Genomic DNA, 18,857 nt, shown 5'->3' on the forward strand with positions numbered 1-18,857 from the left:
CGTATTCGTTGCTAGCTAGCGAGGCTGTGCATTGCTGCAACCGATGGTAGACGCTTCCAGGCTATCGTTGCTACTTGCTAGCTTGACATCCTCCATCGGAATGCCCTCTGCACTTTGTTTAGCTATTTTGAAAAAGAAAAAGAAAAACACTTGTTAGCGGGACTTTTTTTCTTCAATTGTGGCTGCTGATTTCACTTCCTTTTCCTTTCTTTTCTTTCTTTTGGCAGCCCTGCTGGCAGTGGCGCCCCCAAGGGGTGGCCAGGGGTGGCCACGGCCACCCTGATACTATCCCTGGCCCCCCCGCTGGCCCCCCTAGCCACGAGTCGCATATGCAGAATATGCTTCTGATTATGCATAATATGCTTCTATCTGATATCTCACATTAGGTGCTGTTCATTTAAATCAATAATGTATATTTTTCTTAACTCTCATATTGACAGTTTTCAACTAGCCTATACAGTATACTAACAACAGCAGCATAGAATTCCCGAAATTCAGTCATGGCTTTTGGTTTTGTGCGGCCGGGGCTTTGTGCGGCCGGGGCTTTCAGAGAATTCCGCAAGGATGTCCAAAATTAGACCAAAATGTGTCAAGACTTTACTTACTGCACTTGGCCACTAGCTCCATCGGACATCGCAGGATCTCTCTGCTTCCAAATTTCATTTCCCTGGTCGCAGATGTTGTTGGATTTCCATAAATCTAGCATGACTACTGTAATCGTAAACATATCTGTGACTGTAACGCTCGCTTCCTAGGCGGCCATTTTGTGACGTATTACTTCCGTTGAGGAGGAAGTTCCGGTTTTATTGTGACGTTGGGTAGACGCTCGTGTGAACCGTCGTCACCAATTTTGTAATTATCCGCTTTTCGGTGCTGGAACCATGACCTGTATCACAACAATGTCTGTCTTCAATAAAACTACAGCTGAGGTATGAAGATTTTTGTCTGGTGTTCTTCCGTTCCACTCTATTGACTCCGTGAAGATCACCCCAATCTGTGGCCGTATCACGAAACTGTGCAGGTTGTTGAAATGCCAGGGGGACACCTTTGATGCTGTGCACAGGACGAGGTTTAGGCGATGCACATATACGTATGGCATGGGGAAACGTTTTCTTTAAAATCAGATGCACCACTCCTTTGTTGCCCGACGTTACTGATGCCCCATCAAAACCAAATCCAATGCGGCTGCAGCAGCTCCAGTACTTACAGGACCTTTGCTGATAAAGCGTTTGCATTCATGTCCCCAATCTCCACAAAACCCAGAGCCCTTTCCTTCAAGGCCTTGTTTTTTTTTCCTATCCGCATTCTGGGAACGTTGCCTCTGATTGGCTAGTACTCGTTGCCTCCGTTGATTAGGTTGGTTAAGGTTAGGGTTAGGGTGGGGTTAGGGATAGGATTAGCCAATCAGAGATAGAGTAGGGGCGGGTCTTCCCGGAATCCATGTGGGAAAAATAATAACGCTCCTTCAACATGTCTTTGTGTATGTATCTGATACAGACTAACACAAGCTCTCGTTTTGATAAGTCTTTACACTCGTCTGCCAAAATGCATAGTGTGTCTCGCCATGCAAATCCGTCTTTATTTTGCGGATAAGTAGCGATGCTGCGATTTCCAGTATCTCATGTGTGTCGGGGTGCCTACGTGTCCCGTCCTCCAGTTGCTGTTTTATTTTTGGGTCATAGTTAGGGATCAGTTGAAGTAATTCCAAGAAGTTGCCTCGGTTCAACGCTTCTTCGTTTTCACAATGCCTACGCCACGGGATATCTTGCTTTGCTGGGAATAAAACGAGGTCTATTGCAAATGTAATGTGCTTTCTATTCCTTTCCACAAACGCCTTGTTGATAGCGTCGTTGTTCAGCTGGTTGATAGCATTTCCCCGCCCTGGCTGATGGCTTTGTTTGGAACCTTCAGTTTTGTCCGGTGCTGTAGCATGTGCCCTGCTATCCTCGTGTTTAACACAAAACTGGGAAAGCTGTCCCCAGTCTTTGAAGCCAGTTTTTATGAATCAGCCCTCGGTGGCCCCTTCGGGGAAATGGTGACTTGTCGTACAAAACACAGCGTCCCTTGAAGTGCTGTACTCAGGCCATGAGAATCTCTCATGCCGCCAGGTAGAACAACTCCTAGCTTTGCCTGCTATAGTGGGTCACTGGGAATACACTGCATTTGGGCTAGGTTGCGGGTTCATCTATAACGGACAAGACTGACGGCTTGTACATCGTCAGTGTTGGGCCGTGGTGAGCCTGGAAAAAATGAACACTAGTACTTGGGCATCTAAATATTTGAACTTGTTTCGAATATTTGATTTTTTTTCTGAGTGCCTGACTGCAGGTACCTGTGCTTTGGCATGGAGGGGTGGATGTCGGAGAATCAAGTGCTAAGTCACATGCTTTTTCAAGTGCTAAGTCACATGCTTTTCCCGCTTCCGGTGTGGGAAGACGACGGCGCGAATTCACGTTTGCGGCGGCCTCACCCAGTACCGTCCATGCAGTGACTTTGTCCACGTCTACGTCTGTGTCTTCATTTGATGGCTGGGAGAACTTGGTCTGCATCCTGGGGCAAGCTAAGCTAAATGCTAGCCCATGCAGACCGGCAGTTCCGACAGTCATTGTGGCTGGCGTTCATTCTCTTGGACAGTGATTTATTTTTTTTAAATTTATTTTTCTTTTGCTTAGTTTGGATATATGTGTTCTCGTAGTTTTTGGATATGTGTTTTTGTTTTTGTGTTGCACTGCTGTGGGCTGAGGGAAACGATATTTGGTTTCATTTCAAGTATGCAAGTCGTACATGATAGGAAATGACCAATAACGTGTTCCTGATTCCTGATTCCTGATTCCTGGTGCACCTACAGACGGGGAAAGGGCTGAATTGACAGCTATGTGCGTGCTGTTGGCAGTCGTTGAGAAACTGGTGCAGGAGTAGGTGTCGCTTCCTCCCGCTCCCCCTCCCGACGTCTTTTAGTTAGAAACTTAAGCAAACTGCTTTGTTTCACTGTGATTTCTTTTAAATATACAGTAGTAGAAGTAGTTCTCTGTTCCTCTGCAATGGCTCGAGCTGTACACTGAGTGAAAGAGGAGGGGTTGCTCGCAACCTGGCATCTGCGAAATGAACTGCAACTAAAAAAAACTGACTTATCAAGATGCGAAAAAAACAATAATTGTTTTATTTTTATAGGTCGTGTATTCAGATAATTGAAACAGTATTCTTCGACTGCTATTCACTGGATGATCCAGCAAAAAGGGAAGCCTTATATAAATGTTATATAATAATAATAATAATAATAATAATAATAATAAGTATTATTATAATTATTATCCATCTATTATCTTAACAGGTTATCCTGCTCGCAGGGTCGCGGGGATGCTGGAGCCTATTCCAGCAGTCATTGGGCGGCAGGCAGGGAGACACCCTGGACAGGCCATGACAGGGCCCACACACACACACATGCACACACATACACACACACATGCACGCACACACACACACATGCACACACACGCTCACATTCATTCCTAGGGAGAATTTAGTACGGCCGATTCACCTGACTTACATGTCTTTGGGAGGAAACCGGAGCCCCCGGAGGAAACCCACGCAGACACGGGGAGAACATGCTAACGCCACACAGAGGACGACCCAGGACGACCCACCAAGTTTGGACTACCGCGGGGCTCGAACCCAGGACCTTCTTGCTGTGAAACGACCGCGCTAAGCACTGTGCCACCGTGCCGTCATTATTATTACTATTATTATTATTATTATTATCATTATTATTATTTCTTTCACATTTCCTGTTTTACATCCTGTAGAGCCGGGTCCAAACTATGGACCTGAGGCACTATAGGGCAGATGTTACTTGATTGACAGTACTCGTCGCAATATGTGGGCTGTTTTGAGTAGGGTGAGCTTCTGGACTGCACAGACGTTGATGTTGCCTGGGATACGGCTGGTGAACTTTTCCATTACCTTCTTCATGAGTCCTAGAGCTCCGATGACCACTGTTGTTGTTTGGGTCTCCATTCCCCACATCCTGTTGGTTTCCATCTCCAGGTCTTTGTACTTGGTCAGCTTCTCTGTGACTTTCACTGAGGTGCTTTTTTCGGATGGTATTGCCATGTCGATGAGCATGCACCTCTTTTGCTTCCTGTCCTTGATAACGATGCCGGACTTGTTGGCTTTTATCTCTCTGTCAGTGTGGATGGACATGTCCCAGAGGGTGGTGACGTCATTGTTCTCAGTGACCTTTTCTGGCTGATGTTCGTACCACTTCTCATTCGTCTTGGTCTTGTAACTCCTGCAGATCTTCCGGTGCAGGTATGCTGCTGCCTTGTTGTGCCTGTACATGTACTCGGTCTTTGCCAGTTCCCGGCAGCCTGACACAATGTGGTCGATGGTTTCTTCGTACATTCCACAGATTCTGCATTTTGGGTCTTTGCCATCTTTGATGATGCGATGGTGATAGGGTCTCGTTGCCAGGCTCTGGTATTGTGCAGCGATTATCAGGTGCTCCGTCTCTGCTTTCAGCCCCTGTGCTCCTCAGCCGCTGGTGTGTCTTTTGTTGGTCCACGTCTGCATCTTTCATTCTTTTTGGGTACTTCCTCATTATTGGGGGTCCAAGCAGCGAAGCTGGTGGAACCCTATTGTATTTGTTAGGATTATTATTTTTCTCCGCTAAAAGTGTGTGAGGCTCAGCAACTGTAAGTCCTAGACCAACCAACTTTGGTACGTGGATTCCTATGGCCCCCCACTACTCAGGCACCACAAATCACCTATGTCAGCCAGATGGTGGCGCTATAACAAAGGGTCATACGTAATTCCACACCATAAGTCAGATCAACACAAAACTGCACAGACCTATGCATCTGAATGTGCTCTACAACTTTGTTATTGGGACCACATATGTCAGCCATATAGTTTGCCCGCCATTTTGACTTGTATTAGTTTGGGCGCGGTTTCTCAGCTAAAAGTGTCTGAGGCTCAGCAACCATAGGTCCTAGACCAACCAAATTTGGTAGGTGGATTCATACGGCCCCCCACTACTCTGGCACTACAAATCACTCATGTCAGCCAGATGGTGGCGCTATAACAAAGGGTCATGCTTAAAAGGCCATAACTCCCACAGCATAAGTCAGATCAACACAAAACTTAATCGACCCATGCATCTCAATGTGCTCAACAACTTTACTATTGGGAACACCCATGTCAGTCATATAGTTTGCCCGCTATTTTGACTTATTTGGTGTGGAAGCGCTGCAGCTCTACATACCACACGCCAGGACACCTGGGCATAACGACATACTTTTTCTTTTTACGGCAGTCGGCTAGGACGCAAGAAATCAGACACTGTCTGGTCCAGTTTTGGAAACTCTGGCCCATGTTTCTGAAGCAATGGAAGTGTTACGACATTTTTAAAAATTACGGTAATCGTCTAGGACACAGGCGACCCAAGTAATCCGACATCTCAAAAACCGCTTCATCAACAAATCTGAAATTTGGTATGCTTATACTTGGACCCATTTGGCTACATTGCCTAAAGTGCTGATTGGCTGGATTACCAAAATGGCTGCCAAACAGCCAATCAAAATTCAGCAGCTAATATCTGCTAGTGTGAATGGCCGATCTTCATGAAACTTGATAGGCTTATTCTTTGTGGCACGTAGAAGCCATGTACCAAATATGAAACAGATCGGACACATGGCGGCTGCAATACTGCTTGGACCTCATTAATCGCCGCTTGCGGCTATATTTATTATTATTATTATTGTTGTTGTTATTATTATTATTATCATTATTATTATCATTACTATTATTATTATTGGGTGGGCCTGAGTTCCAAATGTGTGGGCCCAGGCCCACCCACAGCTACGCGTTCAGTATATTCATATATAGAAGCAGGGTGGATCAAGAGCCTTGGTATAAAAATATAGCATACTGACAATAAGAAAATGATGCTGCAACATGTTCACATGTTCAATCATTGCATAGGGTACAGTTATTCACAAGTATTGCAGTTATATATCGCATGTAATAGCAATCCAACAGATGTATATTGCACATAATTCAGTAATAAATGTACTGCATATGATATATGGAAGGTGCTTAAATTATTACAGTATGAGCAACAGCATGCAGTATTGAATATGGGCAGCATGGTGGCTCAGTGGTTAGCGCTGTCGCCTCACAGCACGAAGGTCCTGGGTTTGAACCCCGGGGATTGTCCAATCTTGATGGTCGATCCAGGTCATCCTCTGTGTGGAGTTTGCATGTTCTCCCCGTGTCTGCGGTGGGTTTTCTCCGGGTGCTCCAGTTTCCCCCACCATCAAAAAAAGACCTGCATGTTAGGGTTAATACCCCTGTCTGTGCCCCTGACCGAGGCATGGCAAGACAAACTGGAGTTGGTCTCCGGCTGCCCACTGTTCCTAGCTACATCCCCTCATTGTAGCTACACCGCTGGGATGGGTTAAATGCAGAGCATAATTTCCCCACGGGGATCAATAAAGTATCTCAAAATCAAAAAAAAATAAAAAATCAAACAGAAAATTATAAAAATAACATTTAATGCCATTGCTTCATCATCCACCTCGAATTTTGGGCTCAGTGTTGTGGCAGAATGGAGAGGAGGTCCATAGTTTTGTGGTCGCCAGCAGGAAAGACCTGTGGAGCACCTCGGGGGCGGGGGGGGGGGATTAGTCTGTTGCTGAAGTTGCTCCTGTGTTTGATCAGTGTGTTGTGGAGCGGGTGTGATGCATTGTTCATGATGGCCAACAATTTGGTCAGCACCCTCTTCTCTGACACCGTTGCCAGAGAGGCCAGATTTGCTCCCAGCACAGAGCTGGCCCTCCTGACCGGCTTCTTCAGTCTGTTGGCATCTCCAGCATTCACACCACTGCCCAAACACACAACAGCCAACGAGATGGCACTGGCCACTGCAGACTGGTAGAACATTTGCAGCATCATACTGCAGATGCTAACGGACCTGAGCCTCCACAGGAAGTAGAGTCGGCTCTGGCACTTCTTGTAGAGGCCCTCGATGTTCCTGGATGCTGGTCCACTCCATTCTGTTGTCCATGTGAACTCCCAGGTATTTGTAGGAGCGAACCACCTTAACATCTGTCTCAAGGATGGAGACAGGTGTCATAAGGGGCTTACTCCTTCAGAAGTCCACCGCCATCTCCTTTGTCTTGCTGACGTAATTTCAATTAAATGTGTCCGTTAGCTCTGATAATCAAATGCAATATCCATTCCCCTTAAACTGCGTACACCAGACAATGTTTTTGTCAACATGTTTGTGTATTTTCAGTTCAGCTTTTCAGTTCAACTTTTGGTATCTCTGTGGCCATACATGTATCAAGCAAGCATATTGTTAGTTACCGATAGGGTTTTTTCTTCAGACGGCTACAATATGTGTGTTGTGTGCTTTAAATGTCTATATACCAAATCGTTTACAGCTACAGCTCAGTATTACTCAGCAGTAGAGGAAGCTGTGGTTACCATGGGGGCAGGTTTCAAAACATATGACGCACATTTCCTTTTCCTGAGAATAAGAAGGAGTTGTTCTAAGTTGTGTACTTGGCTACAGCATTCATGTACATGCCATAATTTAAGGAAACATCTATGAGAGAACTTGGACATCAGACATCCTTCCACCACCATTTATGTTAGTACATTAACCCTATCTTTCATTGCTTGGATTTAAAGCACAGCTTTTTTTTTCTTGAAAAGTTTGACCTCTAATCAATGTCGTCACCTTTAGTCACATGAAGTAAAGCTTTAACCTGTGGAACAAGTTTCTGTAACGTTATTTCTCCGAGACAGAAGGAAGTCTTGTTGTTGTGTGTGTATCGCTGCATTTTCGTGCAAGACAGAAAATCAGCTCAGTAATGAATACAAACAGGCAGGTTGCATACAGAATTATAGCTTCAGCCAAATGTATTGAATTGTCCTCACTGTCATAAGTGAGGAAGGTTTTTATCAAGGACGACTTTGATAATAGAGGACAAGTTTCAGCTTTCCTTTAATTTGCTTCTTCAGGATAAGTTAATACTAACTAACAAGTCAAAGTTTACTTTGCTAATGATGCAAACTAAGTCCTGTGTTTTTGTTTTTTTAAATAAATTTGTTCATGTCTGACTTATCTGTTAGAGCTAGATCCCGTTGGCTAACATGCTTGTCACTTCCTGTTTCTTGTACCATTTCTAGATCAGTTCTGTTATCAGCTTATCACAGCACATACGGTGTTCTCCTTAAATCAATGAAATGAGCTGAAGTCTGTTTCAGTTCTCGCAACCGTCTTCCACAGTCTTCACCAGCAAGGTAAGAAACTGAAAAATGCATTTAAATGATGCAAAAGGTTGAGTCTAGCTGAATGATTCTCCTTTGGGGTCACTGCTTGCTGCACTGTAAAGTTTCTAAATGTTTTGATAACATAATACGGCCCATTGTAGTTGATGTAGGATTTTGATTTGTGTTTCCTGTTGAATTCTCGCCGTTAATCTTCTACTTGAAACTATCAAACTTGGGTGCAATTACATAGGGGCATAAAATATCATTTCAGATGTTTTGAACTTCTTGTTTAACAAAACAAACCACGAATTTAAAATCATGTGGCTTCTTCTTGTGTACACCGCCTTATATTTACAAATAGTAGTAAAGTAGTAGTAGTGAAATGTGTTGTCTGCCTATCCAAGTCCTACCATGGATGCTGTGAAAAACGTTGTTTGTTTTGTTTTTCAAAGTAACATGTATTATAGTGTACATTTTTACACTAGCAAACTTGGATTTTATCCTCTCGTTTCAGATCTATTGTTGCAAGATGATGATAGTCACCATTGAGAAGTATCCAGCTGTGCTATGGGGCATATTTCTTTTGTTTTCTGTGGAATGTAATAATGGTACCAACCCAGAAAGCACCAGCACCCACACAGTTACCCAGGTCATGTTTACCACTGACAAAGCCAGCCATCTGGGCTCGCCTGAATCTATCGGCAACACAACATCCAAAGTCGACCCCAAAGACCAAGTCACTGTGACCCAAAATCTTTTTCACAAACTTACAGGTACAAGTGTTCCAACAACAAAAGCAACACCAAAGAAGATTATGTCATTTTCAGTGGAAAATGGAAAGGCAATCAGCAGTGCACAAAGTCCAAACCTTGACCCTCGGCACACAACCTCTGGTGTGATCTCAGGGAGCACTACAAAAATTATGGTTACCAACTCTAGTCCAAACTTGGATGCTATTGCCACAGTCCTTCCAGCTATGGAGCTGGGCTCAGATGCACCGTCAACTTCACCCGCTCTTACAAGAATTCCAGAAACAGTAAAACAAACACAGCAGCAATCCTCAAGTCAAGAATCAGCCATGACATCCCTTAAACTGCCTACTACAGCGTCGACTACAGGATTTGTTCATACCCTGCAACACAGTTCTACCCAGACGCCTAACATTACAATCAGATTATCTTCAGTCATTCCCAAATTTACTATGACACCAACCTCCCCCCAGGGAGTTAACTATTCCACAGTATCACCCAGTATTGCCACTATCTCTACCTTGAGAGGATCATCAGCTTCTGAGGCCAGCACCAACTCTTTGCCCGTTAACACAACTAAGACCTCCACCAACAACACTGAGATTATTTCCACGTCTCGACGCCAGTCTCCTTCTTGGACACCAACTTCTTCGTCAATGTCCTCTTCCTCAAAAGGGCCAAACTCTACCACTGAGTTCCCCTCAACCAATCAGACACTTTCAACCACTTCTAACATCTCAACCACTGCTGTCTCCACCAATTCTACTGCGGGAGTTTTCATTCCTCAAGTTCCCAGGAGGTTGCCATTTTTTACCACAAAACCGACCCAAGCAACTTTGACAGCAACCTTCAAAAACGTTGCACATGGCTCAGGGGTCCAGCCTTGCTTCAGCAAAAAAAATGGTTTGATTAACAAGTGTCTTATTGCTATTGCCTCCCTGGCTGGGTTGGCCACTTTGTTTATGGTGGCAACTGTTATTCTCTGTGCCAAATTGTCCTCCCAGAAGCACAGTTACCAAGTCAAGAAGGATCAGCAAGGTACCGAGATGGTGTGTATCTCTGCTCTGCTACCAGACAGAAACTTCTCATATGAGAGACAGCATAACCCAAAGACCAGGGGAGCCCTTCTGCCCAGCTCAAAATGGGACAGTGATGAGGAAGGAAGTGATAACCTCACACTCAACAGCTTTCTTCCAGAAAATGACAATTTCGTGTAGACATACTAACATCGTGAGGGTTGTTGGTGTGGCCTATTGTACACTTAACTCATTTGGGGAAAGAGGTGCAAAAGCCAAAACCAGAATAAATCATGTAACTTGTGTTTGTTACCTGCATTTGGTAAAGTTCATGCATTATCATGTAGTAGTTGTGGTTGCTGAAACACAGTTTGTACAATTGTCTAGTTGTGAGACTTCCAGCCTTAGAAGATGTAATGCTCTTAGGTCATGGTGAGAAGAGTGATGAAAGAAATTTTAGGAAAGTTGCTTGAGATGAACACTGATTGTATTTCACTTGGCAACTAGAGACATTCTCACAGGGTTTGAATTCCTTCAAGAGGCTTTTTCATCCATCACTGCGTGCGTGTGTGTGTGCGTGCGTGTGTGCGTGTGTGTGTGTGTGTGTGTGTGTGTGTGTGTGTGCCCTCATACAGTTTTTTGAAATGTGCAGAGGTTGCTTTGTGTGCTTGCTGTAAAGATATTGTTTACCCAGAGTTTAATTATTACGTGCATAAGGTATTCCAACCAAATGTACGAGTTTGAATTAAATCGGTTGAATGAATCCACTCTTGCAATTGGTGTCTATTATAGTCTATGCCATTCTACTCTATTTCTCTATTTCTCCTTTCTGATAAATGTGCATTTATTTTTTGATTTTGATATACTTTATTGAGGAAATTATGCTTTGCATTTAACCCATCCTAGCTGTGTAGCTAGGAGCCACCGTGCAGCACCCGGGGACCAACTCCAGTTCGTCTTGAGAACACGCAAACGCCACACAGAGGACGGCCTGAGATGACCCCCAAGGTGGTTCGAACCCAGGACCTTCTTGCTGTGAGGCGACAGCACTAATCACTCGGTCACCCCCCGTCGTAAAGATGGTTTCCATCCAATTAAATTAGCGCTGTAGGAACCCCATTCCCCGGGCCTGGTTGCTCGGATGTCTGATTTCATGAAAGGCCTTTCTTTTACCTCGGACTCCATTTGATATTCACATCCCCTCACTTGAACAGAAAACCTGGTCCTGCTGTCTATGTTTAAAAATAGAGCATATTCCTCTCTGCATCTGACTCTCCTTTGGTCCTGTTGATATTATTCAAAAACTTCAAAAGTGTGTGGGGGAGAGAGAGAGGGAGAGAGAGCTCTGGCCACAGAGAGAGGTGGAGACAGAGCAGCATTCCCTGCCACAATGTAGCACATATGAAGACTTAAGAGATTAAATGTGACTTCCAAGATTGTGATACACTCTCTGACCAGACTAAAATGCAGGATGTACTTGGGGGAAATAGTGTCAGCATCATAGATGCAGCAAGATATGTCGCTGCATGTGACAACACATGACAGCTGTACGTGTCTCCTCACAACTCATGCTCTGCCTTTTAATCTACTTATTTTCCTTTGTTATTGTTATTGTTGTTTTACTGTTTCTTTATTGATGGGTATGATGTTGTGCTAATGTTCATTGTTGGTGTTATTGTGTACTGTCCAGATATTTGGACAAGTTGCACTTTGATGCTTTGGCAACATTGTTTTTAAAACTTTCATGCAAATAAAGCCCTTTGAATTGAATCGAGAGACAGAGACAGAGACAGAGAGAGAGAGAGAGAGAGAGAGAGAGAGAGAGAGAGAGAGAGAGAGAGAGAGAGAGAGAGAGACAGAGACAGAGAGACTTTTTGACTCTTAAAAGAAACAACTTTAACACAAAGTCACAAATTCACAGCAGCTTTGAGACAAAGAATCATAGAAACAGACTGTTAATAACACAGAAATAACATTATCTAAAAGCATTACTAAACATTAATTCATCACCCATCTCTGAACAAATGACATCATAATCACTCCACTGATGTACAAACACAACCATGCTATTCATTAATCTATGAAATGTAAAATCCATTAAAACTCTGGCTTTTGCGAGACAGGTGAACACAGGGACTGTTTCTTCACACAGTTTCCTCTCTATCTTGTTTTTCTGGTGATCTATATTGACAGTTAAGCTTCGCCACCAAGGAAGTGTAAAGGTGGCCACTTTGTTGCATCAATTTTCTTGCATCCTGCCCCGAAAATAAAAGCCGTTGTACACCACACTTCATTAAAGGAAGTAATCAAACAATGCAATACACCAACAAGTTCCCTTAAGTCTTCTGCCGTCCAAAAAACAACGAAAAACAGTTTCTACCAACACACAGAAAGGATATTCATTAGAAACAGTGTGATTAATTACAGAAATAAAATAATTCACTGCAACAGCTCCGTGTAATATTCTCCAATGTGAGTCACCTATTCACTTGTTTAAAGGCAGTTTATAAAGGACTCTCCACACTGGCTCCACGCTGTTGCTGAGTGTGGTTGGGGGGGGGCAGTGAAAGAGAGAGAGAGGCAGTGAAAGAGAGAGAGGGAGGTAGCGAGGGGGGGCAGTGAGAGAGAGGGGGGGCAGTGTGAGAGAGAGAGAGAGAGAGGCAGTGGGAGAGAGGGGGGGCAGTGAGAGAGAGAGAGAGAGAGAGAGAGAGAGAGAGAGAGAGAGAGAGAGAGAGAGAGAGAGAGAGAGAGAGAGAGAGAGAGAGAGAGAGAGAGCAGTGAGCAGGAGAGAGGCAGTGAGAGAGAGAGAGAGAGAGAGAGAGAGAGAGAGAGAGAGAGAGAGAGAGAGAGAGAGAGAGAGAGAGAGAGAGAGAGAGAGAGAGAGAGAGAGAGAGAGAGAGAGAGAGAGAGAGAGAGAGGCAGTGAGAAAGAGGCAGTGAGCAGGAGAGAGAGTATTTTTACACATTGAAGCCCTTTTTTGTCATAATTTCCACAACTTTGTAAATGCGCCAGCCAATATTAACACACACCAACAGGAGGGCTCCCGTTTGTATTTAGTAGCGTGTCCTTCATGCAGTTTACATTAAAAGCTGAACATCTGATGGCTGGAATGTGGGGAGCACATTCCGGTGAATGTCAACAGAGCAAAGACGAGCCTAAACCCGGTCTGCGTTACCTCATCCTGCGGACTTGATGACCATATAAAGTACTGCTCGTCTCGAATAATCACAAACATGGTAGGCTTACCAAAAACACATCCACAGCTTCAGACGCGCTATCACACACACGCACACTTACACTTCCCTCTTCCCTAAAGTGGTCAGACAGTGTGTGTGTGTGTGTGTGTGTGTGTGTGTGTGTGTTCAATTAACAGAACACCCTCCTCTTTGTCCCTTGCAGGGCCCTCGGCACGCTTTATCCCAGACCCCCTTCCCCATGCCACACTGGGTGCTATGTTTACACAGGAAACCTTAACCCCCCTCCTGTGCTGACTTGTCACCCCTGCACACAGGCGGTGCCTTTCCCCGGCTGTGAGTCTGCTGTACGTCAAGTGTCGGAGGCAGGATGGTATAAATTACCTACAGATTACTGCAGTTCATACCCTTACTAGCGGAGCGGGAATTCAGGGGGCAGGCGGGAATCAAACCTGGGTTCCCTGCACCACGGGCGACCGCGCCGACCAGTCAACTAAAGGGTCCGAGCCATGAGGCAAGGGCTAGCGAGTCTACACATCCATGGCTGTACACTGTTACACTAGATATACTATACGACTACTAGTATACTACTAGTGTACTATACTACTATACATACCTATGCCATGCTAGCTGTTAGCTGGCGATGATGTGATCTGGTGTGTAGTAGGACAACTGTAAGAGGGCCCCGTATGCAGGAACATGGTGAATATTACCACGATGGGTCTGTGGGCCATTTAGACACAAAGAGAAAGTGCATCATATACACATTTGAGTTTTTGGCCCATGATGCTTTGCCAGAAGAGATACTTCTCTGTCCGTATCATAGTGTTTCTTTTTTTATTGGCAAGTTTTGCTTCATCCATCAGCCTATGTATTCTCTCGCCCTGACCCTCAAGCAGGGGAAATGGAGAGCAGAAAAGGGTACCCTGCCCCCATGGCACATAATAAACTCCTACCTAACAAGAACAATCTGTGTGCCGAGTAGATCCCAGCCACTCTCTCGGAAACCTCAAGGCGGAGGGGGAGGAGGAGACTGAAAAGAGGGAAGGAGGGATTTGTCCTCATGGCTAACAGTGCCTTTTTACCCCGTAGAGGCAAACAGTCTGAAATTTGAGGAAGCTAGCTGCACGGTACATGCAGGCAGATGTTTTCTTTGCTTGCGTTCTTCTTCTGACCTCTTTTTTTCTTTCTCCCCAGACCATTTTTAACTCGAGCTCCTTCAGATACGGCTCTGCAAGAGACTCTTCTTCAGCACACTTAGTGGTGAGTAAAGTGATTGGAATTTCTTTTCTTTTGTCATCATTGTTCCATTTTGTCTTGGAATTTCAGTTAAAAGTTGATGACAGTGTGTTCCATCGATTCACCGTGGTAACGTCTATTTTAAACATTTTCAAGAAACAATTGCAGGCAGCTACATTTATGTTTGTCAATTCTTTTCTTTTCTTATTCTTTTCTGTAGCCTGTATGGAGGATCATTGAGGAATACGAGTTTGTTTGTGTGTGTGTTTGTTTGTCCAATTGCACAGAGAGGTGTGTTTATATCCTGCAAATGCTTACATAAGTTTGGAGAGGATGGGTGATAAATCATAAAGGCCCACCCTGGCTTTTCACCATGAATGCTGAGCAGGCCTTAATGTGGCCCAACTTAAATACAGACGGGGCCGGAAAAGGCTAAAAGTGCGGTGGCCTAAATGCAGACCAGAGTTCAGCAAGTCGTGGTGGTCTTAACGAGCATTGCACCGTAAAGCAGGGATAAGCTCACGCTGTCAGTAAGGTTTGCAGAACATCAGCCGTCATCTTTTCACTTTCTCTGCTAAAGTAGATGGATGTCTGCTAAACCACATTTCTCAAGTAGACCACTCTAATCCAAATATACATGGTTAGCCAGCTGAGGGTAACAGTTTTAAAAATGCTCAAGAAAAAAGGGGCAAAGGTTATAATAACATCAATTAGTCAAGTTCATACAATTTCTTATGCCAGCAAAAACTGAACAATTTTTAATGAATAAAAATGTTGTTCATGTTTCAGATAATCAAATATGATAATTGCTTTGCCGGCATGATAGATTAGAGAAAGTCTGGTAAGTGCAAAACGTCTGAACATGCCAGTGATATTTTCATCAAATGTCAGAGGTTTAAAGTAGGTTTACTGACACATATTTGCACAGTTTAGTGTGTGACACCAAGGCTAACCTAATCAGAAGAATCAGCAATATCACATTTTAGTAAGGGCCGCACAGTGGCGCAGTGGTTAGTGCAGCCGCCTCACAGCAAGAAGGTCCTGGGTTCGAACCCCGGGGTAGTCCAACCTTGGGGGTCGTACCGGGTCGTCCTCTGAGTGGAGTTTGCATGTTCTCCCCGTGGCTCCCTCTGGGGGCTCTGGTGTCCCCCCCACAGTCCAAAGACATGTAAGTCAGGGGAATCGGCCGTACTAAATTGTCCCTAGGTGTGAGTGTGTCGGCCCTGTGATGGCCTGGCGGCCTGTCCAGGGTGTCTCCCTGCCTGCCGCCCAATGATTGCTGGGATAGGCAATCCCGCGACCCCGTTTGGGACAAGTGGCTTGGATAATGGATGGATGGATATTTTAGTAAGCTTGTTTCTCTGTACTTACCATTGTGAATGACCATGATGATAACTCAGTTATGATGCACCATTATTTGCAGGTTAATGACCGGCACGACTGAGTAAATTATGTTCCTGGTGGCACTCCACCTGACAAGTCTCTCCGTGATACTGTGGCCCGGCAGCAGCGTGGGTACACCCCATCCTTTTCAAATTTCGCTGGAAGGGAGTGGAGATGGGGAGGAGAATAGTAACTTGTTCCCAACCCTTTCATCGCTGGCCACCCGTCATCCTGCCATGGAATACAACCCCAAACACGGTGGACGCAGCAATTTAAATACAGAATTCCTGAATCAAGTTGTAAAATTCCTGCAGGAGAACCTGTTTCTCATCGTTGTTGGAGCTACCCTTCTCATCATTGTCTTCCTCATTATCATTGGTGCGGTCCTCATTCATTGCAGGCATAAAGTTAATGCCTACTACCCTTCCTCCTTCCCCTCTAAAATGTATGTGGACCAGAGGGACAAAACTGGCGGTACTAAGCCCTTTATGGAAGTGCCAGAGAAAATCTCTGATGTGCAGGAAAGTGAGGAAATCGATGCCGGTAAGAAGCTCCAGGCAGACATAATGAGGGCTGCTAAGGGCCTTCGGACACTGAACAAGTTGTTTGACCCCTATCAGAAAACAGCGGATGAAGATCCTGAAGATACCCCTGGTAAAGATGACAGTATTCCTGACAAAAGGATGTCAGATCTGCATGATCACAAGGAGGTCTGTCAGCCCTCAGACAATGAAGCAGCTGCACTGACCAGCAAACTTCCAGAACAGGCACATCTTGAGGAGGAGGAGGAAGAGGAGTCAGATGTGCATCCAGCTGACGCGGGTCCATCTCTGGGACCACAGAGCCACAGGCCTTTATCACAACATATTTACAGTGACTCTGCAAAGCTCCAGCTAATCACAGGAGAGAAAACTGCATTCTAACTCCCGAGTACAGTACTATGTAAGCATTTCTTTCTGGTACGAATCCACTAGTGGCAATCTTTAAAGTCAATTATTAAAGTTTTGCATCAATTTCCTGCTGGAGACAAAGATACCACAGACGAGGTAATACATCTGTTCAATATTAGAAAAACCTATTTTGCTCTGTTCTAGATGCATCCCATCAATGCAAAATAAACTGTCAGGGTTATCTTTAACTTATGACACAAGAATATTTTTTTCTACTGGGGTTTTTTAAATCATTCAACATATATTCTGAATATCTTTCTTGTTTTATAAGCCCGTTTTTGCAGTTAAACATCCTAGGTTTTACACCAAGCTGCTTATGGATAAGGTTGAAAAAGCAGCCATCACACTTGACACCCATTATGCCTCTACATCATGTTGTTACACATCACATCAAATGGAACCATGCAGACAAATACCCACAAACTCCTTAAGATAAACACAAGTAGCGGTCTATTCCGTTGCCTATCAACACAGGAATCGCCGGTTCAAATCCCCACGTTGCCTCCGGCTTGATCAGGCATCCCTACAGACACAGTTGGCCGTGTCTGCGGACGGGGAGCCGGACGTGGGTGTGTGTCATGGTCGCTGCACTAGCGCCTCCTCTGGTCGGTCGGGGCGCCTGTTCGGCGGGGAGGGGGAACTGGGGGAATAGCGTGATCCTCCCACGCGCTACGTCCGCCTGGCGAAACTTCTCACTGTCAGGTGAAAAGAAGCGGCTGGCGACTCAACGTGTATCGGAGGAGGCATGTGGTAGTCTGCAGCCGGCAGAGGGGGTGGAGCAGGGACCGGGACATAGACTACAAAATCTGATCGCTATCATTTGACAAGCTGTAAATAAAATATAACAAGGTGGTGCAACCCTGGGCTCTGAACACTAAAACGCTGATAAAAGTTATTCTGGACACTGTTGGCAATGCGCAAAACTACATCTGATGTCAATAAAACCTTTCTTTAAGTGCACTCTCCGGTGTCTCTGTATCAATGCTGTTGTTACCACTGCAGAAGAGAACAACAATACTACGTATTGGAACAGTCCGGATTTATTTACATTTTACAAATACACACAGGCCGCCAACACCTTTTCAACTTTCCAGATCTTTCCATTACTGCTGACTACCAAAACACTGGAGACAATCTGCCACAAACTATCTTGCGTTAGCATCATGTTGTAACATCGAAACGTTGTTTAAGCAGAATACCAGAGCGATTTATATTCCGTTATAAACCTGTCAGGTGTGACCTATTTCTCTCCCTATACCTTGCCATCCACCTATGCCACGTACTGGCCTCCAGCCCAGCCTGATTAATGGGATGGTTCGTATCAGCTTACAGTCACCAAATTCCATCCATCCATCCATCCATCCATCCATCCATCCATCCTTCCTTCCGTCCATCCATCCATCCATCCATCCATCCATCCATCCATCCATCCATCCATCCATCCATCCATCCATCCATCCATTAACCAAACTGCTTATCATACTCAGGGTCGCGGGAAAGCTGGGGCCTATCCCAGCAGCCACTGGGCGGCAGGCGGGGAGAAACCCTAGATAGGCCGCCAGGCCATCACAGGACCCCCCCCCCCCCCACACACACACACACACACACACACATTCACACCTAGGGACAATATAGTATGGCCTATTCACCTGACCTACATGTCTTTGGACTGTGGGAGGAAACCTACGTGGACACGGGACTTAAAACCCTTCTCTATCGGCAAGCCTTCTCTTAAGCCTTTTGTAGTAGCCCACCCTTGTTTTAATCATGTTTTTACTTCATTTTATTCTACTCTTAATCTTTATTTTACAGCGGCCCACCCTGGTTTTATTCCCCTCTTTTATCTTTTTACTTTTTATTTTATATTTATTTGCGTTTTTATTTATTTGTTTATTTATATCCATCCATTATCCAAACCGCTTATCCTGCTCTCGGGATCGCGTGGACAGGCCGCCAGGTCATCACAGCCCGCCCCCGCCCCCACCACCCACACACACACACACACACACACACACACACACACACACACACACACACACACACACACAC

The 18,857-nt window shown here is 44.9% G+C and overlaps 2 protein-coding genes across 2 annotated transcripts; both read left to right on the forward strand.

Annotated features, from left to right (window-relative positions):
* The first annotated feature begins 8,226 nt into the window (after positions 1 to 8,226).
* selplg (selectin P ligand) lies at positions 8,227 to 10,764 on the forward strand. The gene is made up of 2 exons (XM_056291120.1): positions 8,227 to 8,307; positions 8,792 to 10,764. Exon 2 carries the CDS (start codon positions 8,807 to 8,809, stop codon positions 10,241 to 10,243), a length of 1,437 nt encoding a protein of 478 aa, XP_056147095.1. The 5' UTR covers positions 8,227 to 8,307; positions 8,792 to 8,806; the 3' UTR covers positions 10,244 to 10,764.
* A 3,571-nt stretch (positions 10,765 to 14,335) lies between these two features.
* Positions 14,336 to 17,762, forward strand: tmem119b (transmembrane protein 119b). Its single transcript, XM_056291057.1, has 2 exons — positions 14,336 to 14,499; positions 15,899 to 17,762. The coding sequence occupies exon 2, from the start codon at positions 15,927 to 15,929 to the stop codon at positions 16,779 to 16,781; it is 855 nt and encodes a 284-aa protein (XP_056147032.1). The 5' UTR covers positions 14,336 to 14,499; positions 15,899 to 15,926; the 3' UTR covers positions 16,782 to 17,762.
* Positions 17,763 to 18,857: the final 1,095 nt, after the last annotated feature.

The sequence above is a fragment of the Lampris incognitus genome, chromosome 12, assembly GCF_029633865.1.
Source record: "Lampris incognitus isolate fLamInc1 chromosome 12, fLamInc1.hap2, whole genome shotgun sequence".
Taxonomy (NCBI): Eukaryota; Metazoa; Chordata; class Actinopteri; order Lampriformes; family Lampridae; genus Lampris; species Lampris incognitus.